The 19735-nt window shown below is 37.4% G+C and overlaps 1 protein-coding gene and 1 long non-coding RNA gene across 14 annotated transcripts in view; both read right to left on the bottom strand.

Annotated features, from left to right (window-relative positions):
* LOC146404708 (uncharacterized) overlaps positions 1-19735 on the bottom strand; it is a 618617-nt gene that overhangs the window by 348620 nt on the left and 250262 nt on the right. The window lies entirely within an intron of this gene.
* Positions 1-19735, bottom strand: part of DNAH6 (dynein axonemal heavy chain 6) — a 255439-nt gene that overhangs the window by 175499 nt on the left and 60205 nt on the right. For all 12 annotated transcript variants that reach the window (XR_014841541.1, XR_014841540.1, XR_014841539.1 and 9 more), the window contains 5 exons: positions 17993-18145; positions 14082-14333; positions 11870-11998; positions 8194-8307; positions 4602-4745 (listed from right to left, as the gene is read on the bottom strand). Coding sequence is in view for 7 of the 12 variants with exons in the window: in XM_021087308.2 (XP_020942967.2) it covers positions 4602-4745; positions 8194-8307; positions 11870-11998; positions 14082-14333; positions 17993-18145 (792 nt within the window). In the remaining 5 variants the exon portion in view is untranslated. The remainder of the gene's footprint in view (positions 1-4601; positions 4746-8193; positions 8308-11869; positions 11999-14081; positions 14334-17992; positions 18146-19735) is intronic.

Raw genomic sequence — 19735 nt, forward strand, 5'->3', positions numbered from 1 at the left:
TCTCTCTGGGCACAAAACAAAAGGAAGACCTAAGGTCAGGGGGAAAGAGCAGTTTAAAAAAATGACTTTGGCAAATCAGCCCAAATTATAAACAAAAGGTATCATTAGGAGAATTTGAAAACTGGTATACTGAGGGAAACCACAGCAACACTAACTCTCACTCTAGCCCAATTCCTGACTAGATTTAGTATAACATGCCACACAGAAGGCCAAGTAGAAGGAAAGGCATGTTCATTTCCAGGCATAAAAATCATTTACCCCACTATCTACTGTACTACATAAGATGTCTAGATTTCAACAAAAATGTAAGAGGTATACAAAAGGTCAAGGCAAATATACATCTGAAAGACATAAAATTAATCAGAACCAGGCTCAGATCTGACATATGTCAGAATAAACACATAGAATGTAAAATAATTGTGATTCATAAGTTAATGGCTCCATGGAAAAGGTAGACCACATATAAGATCAGATGGGAAATGTCAATGAAATGATGGAAGCTACAATTAAAAATCAAATGGAGGAGTTCCTGTTGTGGCTCAGTGGTAATAAACCCAACTAGGATCCATGAGGACATGGGTTTGATCCCTGGCCTCGCCCAGTGGGTTAAGGATCCAGCATTGCTATGAGCTGTGGTGTAGGTCACAGATGAGGCTTGGGTCCTGCATTGCTGTGGCTGTGGTATAAGCCGGCAGCTACAGCCCCAATTTGACCTCTAGTCTGGGAATTTCCATATGCTGTGGGTGCGGCCCTAAAAATACAAAAGAAAAAAAAAATCAAATGGAAGTGTTAGAAATGAAGAAGACAGTAAGAGATATAAATAATGTCTTTGATGAGATTAACCCAGCCAAGGAATTTGAAGGTGAGCAGAAATTCTCCAAACTGAAACAAAGAGAGAAAAAACAGTGAAATCCTCCCCCCAAACCTAGAATAGAACATCTAAAAGCTTGATATCAAATAGTCTAACATAGATGGAAATACCAGAAATACCAGAAGGATAAGAGAGAGGAAAAAAACAGCAGAAGATACCTTGAAGAAATATTAGCTGAATTTTTTTCAAAATTAAGACTGATACAAGAGACCCAAGAAACTCTGAGAATACTAAGCAGGATGAATACAAACTGTAAATCACAATGACAACATACACCCAGGTACATCACATTACGAAATGCCAAAAGTCAAGAAAAAGAGAAAAATTTGAAGGCAGCCGACAAAAGATACATATTATCTACAGAAGAACAAGGATAACAACTACAGCAGACTTCTTGTCAGAAATTATGCAAGTAAAAAGATAATGAAAGGATACTTATACATTGCTGAAAGAAAAAATAAAATCTGCCAACTCAGAATTATACACCTGTGAAAATATCATTCAAAATAAAGGATAAAAACTTTCTTTCAAAAATTTGGGGAATTCATAGTTATCATTCCTACTCAATAAGAAATATTAAAAGAAGTTCTTTAGGCAGAATAAATATGCTATGAGTCAGAATCTCAGATCCATACAAAGAAATGAAGAACACTGGAACTACAATAGATGTAAAATAAATTTCATTTTATTTCCTATTTTTATTCTCCTAACAGGTAACTATATAAAACAAAAATAGCAACGTGTAGTGTGCATATGCTCTGTAAAAGTAAAATACATGACAACATTAATAGAATGGATGAGAGGGAAGAATTGGGAGTATACTACTATAAAGTCTTTATACATGAAATAATATCATTTAAAGACTGATTTAGATGAATTGAAAAATCTATATTTTAAATTTAGGATAACCACTAAAAATTGCCTAAAAAGACGTGTGAACAATAACTCCATAGAGAAGATAAAATGCAATCATAAAATATACACAATTAAATCAAGAAAGGTAAGATAAAAAGTCAAAAAGGAAACAAAGGACAAATAAATTTAAAAAACAGCATGATGGCAGGTTTAACACATCCATATCAATAACACTTTAAATAGTCACTAGTCATTAGAAAAATGTAAATTATCACCTTTATGAGATACTACTATACATTTATGAGAATGGTTAAAATTCCAACCAAATCAAACCAAACCCCCAAACTCCCTAATGAAAACAAGTGCTGGTGAGGAGGAGGAACAACTAGAATTCTCACACATTACCTGTGGCAAGGCAAAATGTTATTGCCCTTTGAAAAACTGTTTGGCCCTTTGAAAAACTTATAAATATTCACTTACCCTACCACCTAGTAACCCATTCCTCATTATTTATCCAAGTGGTTTAAAAACTCATGTTTACATAAAAAGTTGCACATGCATGTTTATAGAAGTTTAACAGTAATCACTAGAAAAATGGACACAACTCAAATATCTTTCAACAGGTGACTGGAGAAACAAAGTGTGGTGATCTACACAATGGAACATTACTCAGCAATAAAAATTAACAAACTATTGACTCACATAACCAACCTAGAGGAATCTTCTTTAAAATATTCTAATTTACAGAGTTGTGCCATTATCACCACTATTTCACTACCCTTGAGGGCAAACCCTACACTCATTAGCTACTGCTATTCATTTCTCCATTTCCAGTGTCTGGTAACCACTAATCTACTTTCTCTCTCTATGGAGTTCTCTGTCCTACACATTTCATATCAAGGACATCATACGCTATGTAGTCTTTTGGTGATTGGCTTCTTTTACTTAGTGTAGTGTTTTCCAGGTTCATCTATGCTGTCACATATATCAGTATTACATTCCTTTTTATTGCTGAATAACATTACATTGTATAGCTATATCACATTTTGTTTACTCATTCATTAGTTGATGGACATTTTTTTTCCCCCTTTTGGCTGTTATGAATAATACTATTCTGAACGTACACATATAGGAACACATATAAATATATATAGTCTTTGCATCAACATGTGTATGCAACTCTTTTAGGTATATACCCAAGGAGTGGAATTATTTGGTAATACAGTAACTCTGTTTAACTTTTTTTTTTTTTTTTTTTTTTTTTGTCTTTTTTCTAGGGCTGCACCTGTGGCATATGGAGGTTCCCAGGCTAGGGGTCTAATTGGAGCCGTAACTGCCGGCCTACACCAGAGCCACAGCAACGCAGGATCCGAGCCACGTCTGCAACCTACACCACAGCTCATGGCAACACCGGATCCTTAACCCACTGAGCAAGGCCAGGGATCGAACCCGCAACTTTATGGTTCCTAGTCGGATTTGTTAACCACTGAGCCACAATGGGAACTCCTATGTTTAACATTTTAAGAAACTGCTAAGTTGTTTTCCAAAGAGATTGTACCACTTTATAATTCTACCAGCAATATATGAGGGTTTCAATTTCTCCGATCTTTACCAAAACTTATGTAATCTTTCTTTCTGATTATAGCCACCCCAAAGGGTATGAAGTAGTATCTCACTGTGGCTTTGATTTGCATTTTCCTGTAGACTAAATGGTGTTCAGCGTCTTTTCATGTATCTTCTTTGGAGAAATGTCTTTTCAAATCCTCTGCCCATTTTAAAGAGTTATATGTCTTTTTTTTTTGGAGTTATAAGAGAAGATATATATTCTGGGTAAAAATACCTGGATGTATTTTGAATGCTTTTGCTAAGTGAATGATGTCAGACCCAAAAGTTTTACATTGCATTATCCCATTTATATTATATTCTGTAAAAGGAAGAACTATAGAGACAGAAGAGTGATCAGTGGTTGCCTGGGTTGGTACGGAAGAAGAGCCTGACAACAAAGGGAATGGGGGGCTGGTGTTGGATACATCACACTCTTCATTTGCAAAAATCCACAGAACCGTATACCACAAAGGGTGACTTTTACTGTATGTAAGTTAAAAAAAATTAACCAGGATTTCAAAGGAATGCAAAATGGAATGCAGACTGTGACAAATGAGCTTGTTTATAGCAGCATGATATAACCACACTAAAGGAGATAAAGAAGAAAGAAGCTGATATACGTAACTTTGGAAAAGGGTTTTGACTGGACACTGGAAGGCTACAATGGGAAAAACTGCAAAAACACTCTTCTTAAGGGGGGAAATTTGCTTTGCATTGTGCCTGAAGCTTTCCCTACTTTTCCTACTCAGGTCTTCTTAAGTCCTTTATCTCATCTTTGGAAGAAAAAAACCCAAACATCTAAAACCATTTCCCCCTTTCTTCCCATTTCAAGTACTGGTTTAGCAGTGATCAGTTTCTAAGAGTTAGCCCTGCACACCTACTGCCAGGCTTCCCAGCCTTCTTCACATAGTGGCACATCTGGAAAATGGCCTATTTGTTTGGTTAGTGCTATAAATGGACAAGGCTGCCCTGGCCTCACCTGGTTTACAGGCTGAGCAGATCAGCATCTCAGCACACCTACAACCCATTCCCACACTATTTCCACTGTCACTTGAGACACTCTGACTCTAAATGCTCCTTCAATTGCATTTGGCCAGCTGAATATGGGGACGCAGTCTGTGCCTGTGCAAAAACTGAATTTATTTATTGTTTCTTCTCTCTCTGCAAAGCTGACTAATCTAAACAGGGAAGAATTCCTGACTTTGGTCTCATAAGCATCAAGTGGTAACTGACTGACATGGAGATTTTGAAATAATTTCTCAAAACTTACCTTTTCTTTCATTTTTTCCACCTTAGTTTTTAGCTGGGGCACTACACTGTTGGGTGGCAAACCTTTTTCCAATTGAGTCACAAATTTGGCATATTTAGAAACTTGACTGTTTAGAAATTCTGGATCCAGGCAGTCAAATTTGGACTATGAAAATTAGAAGAAAAAAAAAAAGAAGTTAAATAATGTGATAAAATGCAAACTTGAAATAGTAAATTTTTTTAATCTACTCAGATTTTTCAGCAGCTATGTTGTTAATCCAAGTCAATTCTACACTTTTGGAAATGGCTCTACTTACTGAGATTTCTAATAGTATATCAGGCATTGCTTGTTTATTACTTTCATGTCTTTTTCTCCCACATTATCAAATGTAGTATTGCAATCCCTGTAATTTATTCCTGAAGGCCAACCTTTGTAAGGTTACACATAGGTAATTTTTACTCTTGTGCTGTAGAAATTTCTCACCAAGTAGTCTCCAATTATTTGATTCTGTACCCGTTTAATATAACTGATTTAAAGATGCATCCCAACATATGTATGTATCCATAAATATATTTCTCAGTTATATAAATATGTAAGTGTACACATATATTGACATATCAGATGGTCATATGGACTGAAGACAATAGAAAATTTGTAAAAAGGAAAAAATAGTCCATGGTCACGGATTGTAAAAATTAATATTGTTAAAATGTTCATATCACCTAAAACAATCTACAGATTCCATGCAGTCCCTATCAAAATTCCAACAGCATTTTTCACAGAAGTAGAACAAACAAACCTAAAATTTGTATGGAACCACAAAAGACCCTGAATAGCCAAAGTCTATTATAGCCAAAGTCATCTGGAGAAAGAATAACAAAGATGGAGGTATCAACTCCCAGATTTCAGATTATAATCCAAAGTTACAGTCATTAAAATAGTATAATTCTGGCACAAAAACAGACATATAGATTAATGGATCTATATGGATCTAATGGATCTACATATAGAAAACCTAGAAACAAGCCCACACATATATAGTAAATTAATTTACAACAAAGGAGCCAAGAATACACACTGGGAAAGGGACAGTCTCCTCAATAAATGGTGTCAGGAAAACTGGACAGCCACAGACAAAGGAATGAAACTGGACCCATACACAAAAATAACTCAAAATAGATTAAAGATATGAATGTGAGACCTGAAGAAATCTAGAAGAAAACATAGACAGTAAGCTCCCTGAAATGGATCTTAGTAATGATATTTTGGATTTGACACCAAAAGCAAAGGCAACAAAAATAACAATAAGTGGGACTACATCTAACTAAAAAGCTTCTGCTCAACAAAGAAAACCATCAACAAAATGAAACAGCAGCCTATTGAAATGGAGAAAATATTTGTAAATGATATATATGACTAAGGGGACTAATATCCAGAGTATATAAAGAGCTCATATAAATTAATAGCAAAAAAAAGTAACAACCTGATTTAAAAGAGGGCAGAGGACCTGAATGGACATTTTTTCAAAGACGTAACAGATGTCCAACAGGTACATGGAAAGATGCTCAACATCACTTATCTTTGGGAAATTTAAAGCTACAATGAAATGTTACTTCACACCTGTTAGAATAGCTAGTATCAAAAAGAGAAGAGGTAACCAGCATTGGCAAAAATGTGGAGAAAAAGGAACATTTGTGCACTGTTGGTAGAAATCTAAATTGGTGCAACCACTATGGAAAACAATATGACGATTCCCCTCAAAACATTAAAAATAGAACTACCATATGATTCAGACATTCCCCTTCTTGGTATTTATCCTAAGAAAATAAAAATACTAAATCCATGTTCATAGAAGCATTATTTATAACAGCCAAGTAATGGAAACAATCTAAGTGTCCACTAATGAATAAATAGATGAAGAAAATATATAGATAGGTAGGTAGATAGGAAGAAAGAAATATATAAAGATATAGATAGATATAGATACCTATACACACAATGGAATATTAGTTAGCCATAAAAAAGAAATGAAATCTTGTCATTTGTGACAACATGGATGGACTTTGAGGGCCTTATGCAAAGTGAAATAAGTCAGACAAAGAAAGACAAGAACCATGTTATCTCACTTATCTAAAACAAAACAACACAACTCACAGAAACAGAGAACAGATTGGTGGTTGCCACAGGAGCTGGGGGTGGATGAAGGAGGTCAGAAGGTACAAGCTTCTAGTTATAAAATAAATAAATCATGGAAATGTAATATATAGCATGATGACTATAGCTAATAATACTGTGTTACATATTTGAAAGCTGCCAAGAGAATAGGTTTTAAAAGTTCTCACAAGAAAAACAAATCTGTGACCATGTATGGTTAACCAGATTTACTGTGGTGATCATTTTGCAGTACACACAAATAGAGGATCATTATATTGTACATTTGAAACTAATGATATGTCAAATATATCTCAATTAAAAAAAGAAAATTTATAAATATTCTTTTTTTTTTCTAGATCCAACATTTTCTTTTTGCCCCCCATGAGTCTTTTTGCATACTTCCTATGGTGATTTCATCCCACTTTGGAAACCATTGGTCTAATCTATGGTGGTGATCAGAAAAGTCTCTAAGTGTCTTTCTTCACAGGAGCATCTTTTACTTCTGAGGTAAGTGATAAATGAGTTATACAAGAGCACTTAAAATTCTCTGATATAATATACATTATATTTATATATAATATATATATTGTTTTCTGTTTTCCCCACCAAAAGCTAAGTTCTGTGAGGGCTTGGAATTTGTCCATTTTCTTCTCCATTGGTATTCACAGCACCAAGAACTTTATCTGGGAAACATTCTTGTATCACTGTGGTTTAACCCAGATATGTGACTTTTAATTATAGGTATCAGCACAGGGAAGCTGAACGAGGTTAACAGTATTTGTGAAGTTGATGGTATCTCTAACATGTCCATGTCACACTTGAAGGAATAGATGTTCATCTATTTTGTTTCCTAGAGTGTTGACTCCAGTTAAGCTTTGAAGATAAGGGTAGACCCTAGAAACCAAACCCTATGGTACTTGGCTCTATAATTAAGAGAATTTATTACTGAATCTCAAGAGAAGACCCTAGATTTCATTACTGTGATTCTATTCTCTCACAGTGAACAAAATAGCTTCCTTTTTTAAAAAAAGGACAATAAGAACAGAACCTAAGCTAATAGAAATCTAACATGTGTAGATCACAAATAAAATCCTATGATCCTAAAAAACCTTGGCTGTAATGATTCAGGATGACACTATGTTCAGAAACTGCAAAGCAGTTAAACATCATGTAGTGAAGTCCTTTGATGCTTCCTTCATTTAGCGTTATTAAATGAAGGGCCCAAGAAGCCTGCCTTTACAACAATGTGTTTTGTTCTGTGGTTCTTAGTGACGGGAAGACCTTTGCGCATTTCACTGGTAACCTGATAATAGCTCCCATAAAATTATAACATTGCATTTTTTACTGAAACTAAGAATACACAAGATTGTTAAAAATTGTAATTCATATTGTTAAGATTTTAGGTTTAATTAACACAAAGATGATTTAATAATTGAGAGCTTTTTTTTTTTTTTTTTACCTTTAACCATTCTTGTTGGAGTTGATCCCATTCAGATAAAGAGTCCCAGAGCAATTGCTTGAGCTTCAATTCAGCACTAACTTCTTCCAAAGCTTCAAACTTGGACACCTCTACCTTTAAAAATGTAATAGTAAAATGTACTATTTAATTTTCAGAAATAGAGCTCTTATGTTATCCTCCCATTAAATAATTTTTGGTACAATGATGCCTCAGCAGAATATGAGTGGGTCCTAAATGGCAAAAGGAAAGGAGAGATAGACACAAGACAAAACAAAAAGACAAAACACAAAACTCCACATATACTCAAATTTCCATTTGAGTGACAAATATAACTCTTTATATATTTATATTTATAGAACTTAGAAAGTCTCTAAAGACACAAATATTACAAGAGCACTAAGGGCATTCTTCCTCAAGTTGGATCATACATGTATATACAGACACACACACACACACACACACACACACACACACACACACACACACACACACACACATTCCTGGCCTTTTTAGGTAAATGGATGAGTCTTCAGAGGCACTGATATAGGACTTTTATCTTAGATGACAGAAGAGGGAGAGGATATTTGTGTGGTAGCTGGTGGAGGGCATGGGGAGATTTAAGATGGAGAGACCCTCCAGCTTAATTCTTTTTAAACCAATGGACTATAAGAACTGTATAGAGAGAAAGGTTGCGAGAAAATCTGAAGAAGTTGTTTTCATGATGTGGAGTTAGAGAAACCTTCAGGAGATTGATTGCACAGAAACTGTGAGCCTTGTGATAAGCTAGGGCTTTAAACATTTCATCCAATAGCATCAAAATACATTTTATTTTCAAGCACACATAGAATACTCCCCAGGATAGATTATATGATAGGCTACAAAACAAGTCTTAGTAAGTTTAAGAAGACTGAAATCATATTAAGGATCTTTTCCAGCCACAATGGTATGAAACTAGAAATTAACAAGAGGAAAGCTGGAGATTTACAAGTATGTGGAAACTAAACAACACATTTCTGAAAAACAAATGGGAAAACTAGGAAATGAAAAAATAACTTGAAACAAATGAAAATGAAAATATAGCACACCAAAACTTATGGGATGCTACAAAAGTAGTTCTTAGAGGGAAGTTTATAGTGATAAATGCATATATTAAGAAAATAGAAAGATCTCAAATAAATAACTTTACATATCAAGGAACTAGGAAAAAGAGAACAAGCTAAGCTCAAAGTTTGCAGAAGAAAGGAAATAACAAGGATCAGAGTAGAAATAAATAAAATAGAGACCAGAAAAACAATAGAAAAATAAATGAAACTGAGACCTAGTTTTTTTTAAAAAAAGATAAACAAACCTTTAGCTAGACTAAAAAAAAGGGGATTTAAATAAATAAAATAAAAAATGACAGAGGACATGTTAAAACTTATGCCACGAAAATAATAATAGACTACCATGAATATGTAAACAAATTAGATAACTTAAAAAAGAGATGAATAAATTCCTAGAAACATACAACCTACCTGGAGTTCCTGTCATGGCTCAGCGTTAACAAATCTGACTAGTATCCATGAAGATGTGGGTTTGATCCCTGGCCTTGCTCAGTAGGTTAGGGATCTAGCGTTGCTGTGAGCTGTGGTGTAGGTCACAGACATGGCTCAGACCCAGCGTTGCTGTGGCTGTGGCATAGGCTGGCAGCTACAGCTCTGATTTGACCCCTAGCCTGGGAACCTCCTGTGGTTCCATGCCGTGGGTGCAGCCCTAAAAAGACAAAAAAGAAAGAAACATGCAACCTACCAAGACTGAATCAGAAGGAAACAGAAAATCTGAACTGACAAATAAGGAGTAAGGAGATAGAATCAATAATAAAAAACCTCCTAACACAGAAAAACCCAGGACAAAATGACTCCACTGGAAAATTCTACTAAACATTTGGGGGAAAAAAAAAAGAATTAATGCCAACCTTTCCCAAACTTTTCCAAAGAACTAAAGAGATGGGAATACTTCCAAACTCACTTTTACAAGGCCAGCATTACCCTAACATTAGGGATCCAGCCTTGTCTTCATTAAAAATTAGAAATGACTTTCTAGGCCAGTTAGACCTTCCCTTCTATCCCCTAGTGACCAGTAGCTGCAGAGGAAGGTTAGATATGACATGATCATAAAGGATCACAAAGTATAGATGCAGAATGCAGAAGAAGGGGGATACACTTCTATTTCAGGTTCTGGCTCAAGGAGTGCTCTTCTTTCTGACCCAAGAAGAGCCCAGCTATTAGTTATACATTTTTATCAAGCAATGGTTCCTCTATAGTTCCCTTCCTATCGCATACTTTCTTGTTCTATAGATCAGTTAACTCAATTTGGGAAAAACTTTGAATCCTAATTCTCTCACCAACAAACTTCCTGCCTCAAGTATTGCAGCAGTCACATGGTCTAATGCCAAGGTCATTATTTTGTTGGTTGCTCCATCAAGCCCTGGGCTCTGTAGTGGACACTCAGAGCCCTCAGACCATTTTCTGGCATCCATTTGGAGCTCTGGAAGAGACAGGTACCTCCCATGTGAAGTCCAGGGACACCTATGAAACTTCTGAGGAGACTATTAACACCTCCCTCATTGCTGGTGGCCCTCAAGTTTTGATCCTAGGAATCTTTTCTATTATCTCTTCTTTTTGGTCTCTCCAATAGCAGTTCAGAGCACTTATTTCTCTCACCCATTTTTCTTCATTTTTTTTTAGGCATATCTTTTAGCTTTCCAAATCTACCCTTTTTGGATCCATCTATCCTCTTGCTTAGTCAAATTTTCTTCTTTCATGAAATTGGGTAGCTCAGGCAATATTTATGGAATCATAATATAAACATGAATGTAAAAGAAGCATGAATATTATTTAAGACAAAATAGAGGGGAGTTTCCACTGTGGCACAGCAGGTTAAGTGTCTTGCATTGTCTCTGCAGTGGCTCTGGTGGCTGCTGAGGCATGGGTTTGATCCCTGGTCTGGTGGAGTGGATTAAGGATCTGGCATTGCTGCGGCTGTGCATGTTGCAGCTGTAGCTCAGATTCGATCCCTGGTCCGGGAACTTCCATATGCCAAGGGTGCAGCCAAAAGGAAAAAAAAAAAAAGAATAGATGGACTTTCACTGACCACATTTAAAAATCCATATACATTTTAACACAGAAATCACATTCTTTGGTCTGAGGGTTTGTTTATAATTCATAATTACTTTTCAGTAAAAAAGATATTTTGTCTCTCAGGTGTACTAATTTTTCAACACAACATATTTTGTACTTCAGATTGTTCCATCACAGTGACTAGCACATAGGTGTCCAGACATTGAATGTTTGTAGCCAAATCATTGAAAGTGTTTCTTCATCAATGTAATTTCCATGCACACATTGTAAAAATAGATTTGAATTGGGAGCCTGGGGTTAAAAGATGCAGACTATTGACTTTGGAATGGATTAGCAATGAGATCCTGCTGTGTAGCACTGGGAACTACCTCTAGTCACTTATGATGGAGCATGATAATGTGAGAAAAAAGAATGTATACATGTATGTGTAACTGGGTCACCATGCTGTACAGTAGAAAACTGACAGAACACTGTAAACCAGCTATAATGGAAAAAATAAAAATCATTATATATATATATATATATAAATAAAAACAGATTTGTAGATCTGTTATTACCTTAAAATTCTTCTGATAGGATTTATATTGAAATGCACGTTTTTGAAGATCATCTAGAACTAACTGCAGATCATTCAATATGACCTTTATTTTGTCTGGGTCAGCATTTATATCCAAAATCTGTGGGTCCTGTAAAATCAAGACAGTTTTTGATTAGTCATTCCTACTTTTTAATGTGCACCATTAAATTGAATTGATAAACATTTTCAAAAAATATTTTTCTATATTCTCTCTTCACTCTATTTTTTTTTTTTTAGAAAATACACTATAATGGTTGCTTTTCTTGAATTTTAAAGCAATGTATATACCTTGTAAAAAAAAAAAAAGTACAGAAATGTATAAAGAATCACCAGAGGGATAATGTTTTTAAAGAGCATCTGCTTTCACTTATTACATTTTTTCAACTGATAAAACCTCCGGTAAGGAGAGGTGAAAGCAGTATGGAAAAGAAAGAAGAGAATATGACATAAGAAAATTCCTGTTTTATAATAAAGGTATGGTCCCATTTAACTGAAGTTCACAAACAGGCAGAACTAATGTATGGCTTTAGAATTCAGGGCAGTGGCTGCCTCTCGACAGGAATGAAAGGTTGGTGACGAGAGGGAACACAAAGGACACCAGGAACAATAGCTCTTGTCATGAGTAGTGGACACATGGATGTGTGTTTGCTTTCTTATAACCTATTGAGTTGTACAATTATTACAGTTACGTATAGCTTTCTTTGTGCAAAAATACTTCAAAAGTGAAAACAATGCTGAGTTCTTACAATAGGACTTGACACATAGTATGTACACAATAAGCATTAGCTACTTTTACATTTGCATGTCAACACATATAAATGTATGCTGTAATCATTAACATCTGCACTGTGTTCCTTTGAGCGGATGTACCCAACACATTAGTAATCCTCTGTTGGTAGTTTCCCATTTTCTCTGATTTGCTCATTACTTTATATGGTTTTATAATGTTAACAATTAAATAAGGCGTCATTACGAAATGATCTATTTTCATGTAGTCTTCAGTTAAGAATCACCTGGATATCTATTCTAAGTTCTTAAAAAATTTCCCTTGTGTCTTCTGTGTAGTTAAATGGGTGAAAGTTAATCAAATAGTCTTCATTATTATTTATTTATTTATTTATGCTCTGTCTCTTTCTAAAGGGGAATTTTCTAATATGTGACTAAGCAAACTCTTAAATTGTCACAATAGCTATAACATATGCTAACAAGTTATAAAAATACTCATTTCAAAATAATAAATATAATCAGCAGAAAGAGAATTCAGTATTACATAACATGCTTTAGTTGCAATGGACTGGAATTTATGTAGTACCTAAAGAGAGGTTCAGAAACACTTCCAATTTTCAAAAGCAGTTCAAAGATATTGTTAACTAGTAATAATGAAGCCATAAAAAAAGAAAGTTAAATGAGATGAAAGTGAAATACACTTTGTAAAAGGTTTATTAAAATATAACTGTCATGATATTTGTCTTTCTCTTAGTATGATAATCTATAGGTTCATTGGAGGATGGGAATAACATATACACACTACTGTAAATAAAGCAGAAAATTATAAGGACCTACTGTAGAGCACTGGGAAATCTACTCAATAAACTGTAATAACCTATATGGGAAAAAAGAATGTATATATGTTTATATATAACTGATTTGCTTTGCTGTATACCTGAAACTGATAAAACATTTTAAGTCAACTATATATAATCCAATGATTTTTTAAAAATCCAATAGTCAAACTTTACACAGATTCTTTTTTATTTTTTTAAATTATAGTTGATTTATAATGTTGTGCCAATTTCTGCTGTACGGTAAAGTGATCCAGTCATGCATATGTTCTTTTTCTCATATCATCCCCTAGTATGCTCTATCTCTAGAGGTAGGACACAGATTGATTTAATTTAATTAATTAATGTATTTATTTAGTCTTTTCAGGGCTGTACCTGTGGCACATGGAGGTTCCCAGGCTACAGGTAAAATCTGAGCTGTAGCTGTTGGCCTAGGCCACAGCCACAGCAAAGTCAGATCTGATCCACATCTGCAACCTACACCACAGCTCATGGCAACACCAGATCCTTAACCCATTGAGTGAGGCCTGGGATCGAACTTGTGTCCTCATGGAGGCTAGTCAGATTCGTTTCCACTGAGCCATGATGGGAACTCCCACAGATTGATTTTTAAATCCTGCTTTGGCTTACCTGGGCTTGCAGCTTTATTTCGTTTACTTCGTTGCTTAGATCTTCAAGATCTCTACCCAAATGCAGACAAAACTGCTTAATGCTTGCTTCTCTGTCACCCACGGATTTATCGATGGCATTCCGAACAGCAACAATGGATGGCTTCATAGTTGCAAAAACAGCAAAGTCCTCGGGAGGCGTGGGAACCTGATACTGTTCAATGAGCTTGTACATCTGAATCACTATATTCCCTTCATCTTCAAGGCTTTCAATCTAGAGAGAAACATTGGTCTGTTCATGAAATAACTGAGTCCTGTTACTCCCATTGTGATTTGTCTGTTGCAGATGGCGCTGTGCACCATGAACATCATGCTGTGAAGAGCCAGCAGGTGAGACGTGTGCTTAATGTACCTCAAACTGGCTGGAGCCTTCTGAGTGATAAATATGGACATTGCTGTGACACGGGTGTTGAGGTCCAGGAGGTAAGTTGTTCAGAGCCGAGCACAGCTAGTATTACTCTTTTAAATATTTGTTTTTCTCTTCCCTCTCTCTTTTGTTCTCTAGTAGCATTAGACAGTGCCAATACTTAAAGTTTTCAGAGACAGCAGCTGCCATGAAGATGCTCAGCTGTAACATCTGAGATCCCAGGCCTGGGTGCTAAACAGTGACTGTCCCAGGGCCACCCCTAAGGTGTGGAAAAGGCATGTTCCTGGCTGTGTAGATTCAGAATCTGGATCTATAGTGAGCCTCAGGCTACCCTTTAATAAAGGCTTTTACTACTTCCAACTGACTACTAAATATCTTTGCTTTGATGCCCTACCTGCAGTGGAAGGGTCTTTCCTAATTTTTTGGCAAGGACTCCCCAGTTTGGGGGGAACCCTCCTCCCCATCGCACTGTCACACACTTACAGAGGGAGCATTCATGTTCTGCAATTTGTCCCACCTCTTGGCCATAAGTTACCATGAGGTAGCATCAAACTGAGACCTAGTGAACCCAGCTCAGTCAGACCTTTCTTTTGAACTTGGGAAGAATTAGACTGTAGCTGTTGGCAGAGGCCATTTGCTTTCATGGGGTTACAAAGCAGGTCCTAAATGGGAGAAGAAAGCTGCAGAGAGGCTTTAGAAAAGTGGTTGTCAACCTTCAGCTGCATCCCAATCTCCTTGGCGAGCTTGTTAAGACACAGATTGTTGAGCCCCTCTCCAGAGTTTCTGATTCAGAAGATCCAGGGGTGGGGTCCAAGAATATGTATTTCTACCAAGTTCCCCAGTGATACTGATGCAGCAGGTCTGGGCATCACCCTTTGAGAACCACTGTTCTGGAGAGGAGCAGAGATGGGAGATGGAAAAAGAGGCCTTTTTGGCTTTTTGATTCTGGTCTAGTCCCTAGTTCCTGCCCTTTCTAAAGACCAAGCTCTATCCATACTGTTGGAGATTACAAAAGATATCCTTGCAAACATAGAATAAATCTCATTTTTTTCAAGCTAGGTGAGTTTTTTTTACTTTCAATCAAAAGTGTCTAACATCTTTAACAAGTTATAAATAGAAGTAAGTCTAATACCAAGATCTGCTCCTCCTCCTGTATTTCTGGCACTTGGAATAAGCAAATGTCCGATTTTCCCTGGGAGTGCCTTGGTTTACACCAATGGATTATCCTGGCATAATGATTAATGCTGCCTCTTTTACTCTCAAAAAAACATCTGGTCAGACAACCATTACAAGGCCTGCCCTACCTATTCTGCTGGGGATCTGTTCATTCACTGTAAAAGGATATCTAAGAGTTATCTCAAATTTTTCTTGCTGTCTCTCTCCTCATTCAGTTGTCCACAAGTCCTCTCAATTCTACTTACTTAACATCACGAGAACCCATTCCTTCTCTATGATCCTTGGAAATACTGCTGTAGCTACCAAGCACCCTTTCTCCACAGCACACCGACTGCCATATCCTGTTTTTGCCATGCTGCCTCGGGTCTTTGCACATGGTTTTCCCTCTCCCTGGAATGCCTAGACGGACTTTAGAACATAGTTTATGTTCTATCCCATCCTCTGCAAAGCTTTCTTTATAACTCATAGGCAAGAATGACCACAACCCCTCTGCCACCCCAACCCCACCACCAGCTCAGTCCTCCACTTGTATCTTGCAGCTATATTCACTGTATAAAATTATCAGCTATCATTCTAGACACTGAACTCCTTGAAAGCAGGCTTACTCACTGTTGTAATGCTTGCCCCCTGCTAAACAGATGCTCACTACATTTTCTGAACTCATGGATGAAGTTCCAGAAAAAGCAGTTCGTGTGTGCAGAGCATTTTCCTAAGGGAAGCTACTTCCCCAACACACCACCCAGCACCACACAGACAACCCCATGGAGATGGGATATAGTCTGATTTTCCACGTGGGACATCAACTGCCCTGTGCTGGAAACATTGAGAGCAGTCTACCCTCTGCAACGTGATCCTACCTTCCTGTCACAGTTTATACGATAGGATTGGGGTGGGGGTGGGGGTGGGGGTGCTGAATCCATTCGCTAAACATTTAGAGTTGACATCAGAGGAGAGAGATTCTGTTTCTCAGTGGCTGGCTAGACCTGCAGCACCTAGCTTGGGTGGTGCTGGTGGCCATGTTTGCTGCTGAGAATGAGGAAGCAGGAACACGGTGTTTGCAGAGGGAGAAGAGCAAAGCAGACTCTAGAGAGATGCAGGGAGAAGAGAGGGAGAGCTCACTACCTGGGTCTCTATGGCCTTCTTATTGCTGGGTTTGGTAAGTTCCTAAGCCTAGTGACTTTCCTAGAGTAGGTGTCAGTGGGAGTGGGGGTGTTCCATGAAATACTCCCGGATCCCTAAACAGGGTCCTTATTTTGTCCTATGCTAGCTCAACTGGCTTGGAGGGTTAAGGACTACAAATAACAATAAACACTGGGAATCTTTAGGCTCCTGGATGATGAATAAGTAAACCTGAGGGAAAAGCACAATCACCTGCCCTTTGAGAAGGTGCTATTACTTGAAACAAGAAACAAAACTATTACTTTTAGAGGCACAAGAACTAAGCTTTTTCTACTGATTCTATTAACAATATATAACAGATTAACCAGTGGTTAATGACTTATTTCACATTTCATCCAGTCTTATATTTTTAAAATTTGTAACATACTTTGATTTCCAGATAAGAAAATGCTTTAGCTCATTTTAAGTGCCAAGTGGTACGACTGAAAGCTTATGAAAAACAGACTATTGAAACTTATGCCAGACTGCCTGTCACAGGGAAGATCCTGGGAGGAAGAAAGCAAGTTATTTTCCAGAAAGAGAGAAATAAGGAAGACAAGGAGAGAGAGAGCGATAGAGAGAGCTGACCCCATTATTTGTGTCACTTGAGTCCCCACATCAGCTTTTGTCTCCCCACCCCACCTCCCTTTTTGACTAGTTTGACTTGGGTTTCTTTCTTTCCTAAAGTTGAGTTTCATGCAAATATAGGTTAAGAAGGATCAAGACTTCCATTATGACTAACATCCAGATTACAATGCTATTATCACTTGTCATAAATAAGAACTGCAATAAACTGGGGTTGAGGGTATTGGTTTTGAGGGCAGGGACCCATATTTGAATTCTGGCTCTACCAAAGAATGTGCTATGATCTTGGACAATATAACCTATTTTGGTCCCTGTATCCTTATCTGCTGAATGAGAAGAACTGTCTATACTTCTTAGGTTTTTGTGAGGATTAAAAACGTAATGCATATAGAAAATGTAGTATCTACCCAACTAGTGCTAAGGGTTTGATCAATGTTCACTGTCACTGCTGCTGTGATGTTGTTGCCTGAAAGTGTTTCAGATCTTTTGACAGCTGTTTCTTGACCTTCAGTTCCTCAATATTCTTTTATTTGCCTTCCTTACTTGCCACAAGATCTGGAATATTGAGTTATACAAGAAGCACTCACCCTCTCCTGAATTTCGTCAAGAAATACTAAGTTGTTAACGTATTCTATGGTGGTAGTTGGGACAAATTCAAGTTTATATTCTGCATCTTGTGCCTCAGAGATGATGGCATCCACCTTTTTCTTGCTTTGACGAGGAAGCATATAATTTAGCACCTAAGGAAAAAAGAGGAAATGTGAATCCTGACTCCTTGAGTACTTCCACTTTATTGTATCTTTGAGATAAATTCTAATTGCATGTGTGTTAAGTCAGCAGGTATTAGAAGCAGCAGTATATATAAAAGGGGTGTCCCTCCCACATCTTGAGACAATAGGAAGGGTTAGTTTTGAAGATCATTTCCAGAACAAGCTAGATCACACAGCTTATTAAAAAGTGTGCCTAAATGCTCTGGTCTTTTGTAAGCACCCTTTCTATTACTTTGCCCTGTAAAGTAGACACTGTGGTGCCCTCCCAGCATCAGTTACACTCCTTTCAGGCTGGGTAGTCATATGTGGTTTGGAGGAAATCAATCTCTCCTTCAGAAACCAAGATGGGGTCTGACTGGTCATTAGGCAAATCTGAGCCTGGCTTCCTTTGGCTGATGTGATTGAATTAGGATGAACCTCTGACCTTAGTTGATCCAATTAAACAGAAACCCAAGCTTTTTGTTTAAGGCTGAGAGAGATGGATCCTTAGGAGTCAATCTCTCTTTCTCTCTGTGTACATGAACAAGGGAATAATTAGCCCACGGAGTTTTTGTTTTGTTTGGTTTTATGGCTGCACCTGCGGCACATGGAAATTCCCAGGCTAGGGGTCAAATTGGAGCTGCAGCTGCCAGCCACAGCCACAGCCTCACTGGATCCAAGCTGTGTCTACAACCTACACCACAGCTCACAGCAACACCTGATCGCTTAACCCACCGAGAGAGGCCAGGGATTGAACCTGCATCCTCATGGGTACTAGTCAGGTTCTAAACTGGCAGAGACACAATGGGAAGTCCAGCCTATGGAGTTTTTGACAACCATTTCAGAAATGTGAGGGAATCTTGCTTTAGCATGAAGCTAGCACATCAGAAGGTTCAGAACAGAGAATGAAAAAAATCAGGTCCTTGGCGACACCATTGGGTCACTGGATCACACCTACCTGACGCCCTTCCACCCTTTCAGGACTTTTTGGCTGCAAAGGCCATACATTTTCCAATTGCTTAAGCCACTTTGAGTTGAGTTTTCTTTGGCTTGGTATATAACAGTGTTCTTAGTGCTCGAAAATGTATGTTGAAATTGAATTTGCTCCAATTCTGTACTTTTCCTTTTTTAACAGATGAAGCAGCAAAACTCTAGAAGAAAGCCTGATGCCCTACAACTAATTAGTCACAGAACAGATACTAGCACTCAGGCCTACAGCCTTTTATACAGGGCTTTGTCTTCTGTCATCTGCACCAGGGGTCAGCAGAGGTTTTCTGCAAGATCTAAATAGTAAATATTTTAGATTTTCAGGACATATATTCTCTATCACAACTGCTCAGCTCTGCCCTTGTAGTGGGAAAGCAACCATAGGCTGTACATAAGGCAATTGTTACAGATGTATTCTAATAAAACCATATGGACAAGAGTTCTCATTGTGGCTCAGCAGCTTAAGAGCCTGACATAGTGTCTGTGAGGATGCGGGTTCAATCCCCGGCCTTGCTTAGTGGGTTAAGGATCTGGCGTTGCTGTGAGCTGTGGTGTAGGTCGCAGACTTGGCTCAGATCCCATGTTGCTGTAGCT

Source organism: Sus scrofa, chromosome 3 (genome assembly GCF_054392235.1).
Source record: "Sus scrofa isolate SSC_HxYL_T2T_F1_AM1 chromosome 3, Sscrofa_HxYL_maternal_Yorkshire_Landrace_v2.0, whole genome shotgun sequence".
NCBI classification, from domain to species: domain Eukaryota; kingdom Metazoa; phylum Chordata; class Mammalia; order Artiodactyla; family Suidae; genus Sus; species Sus scrofa.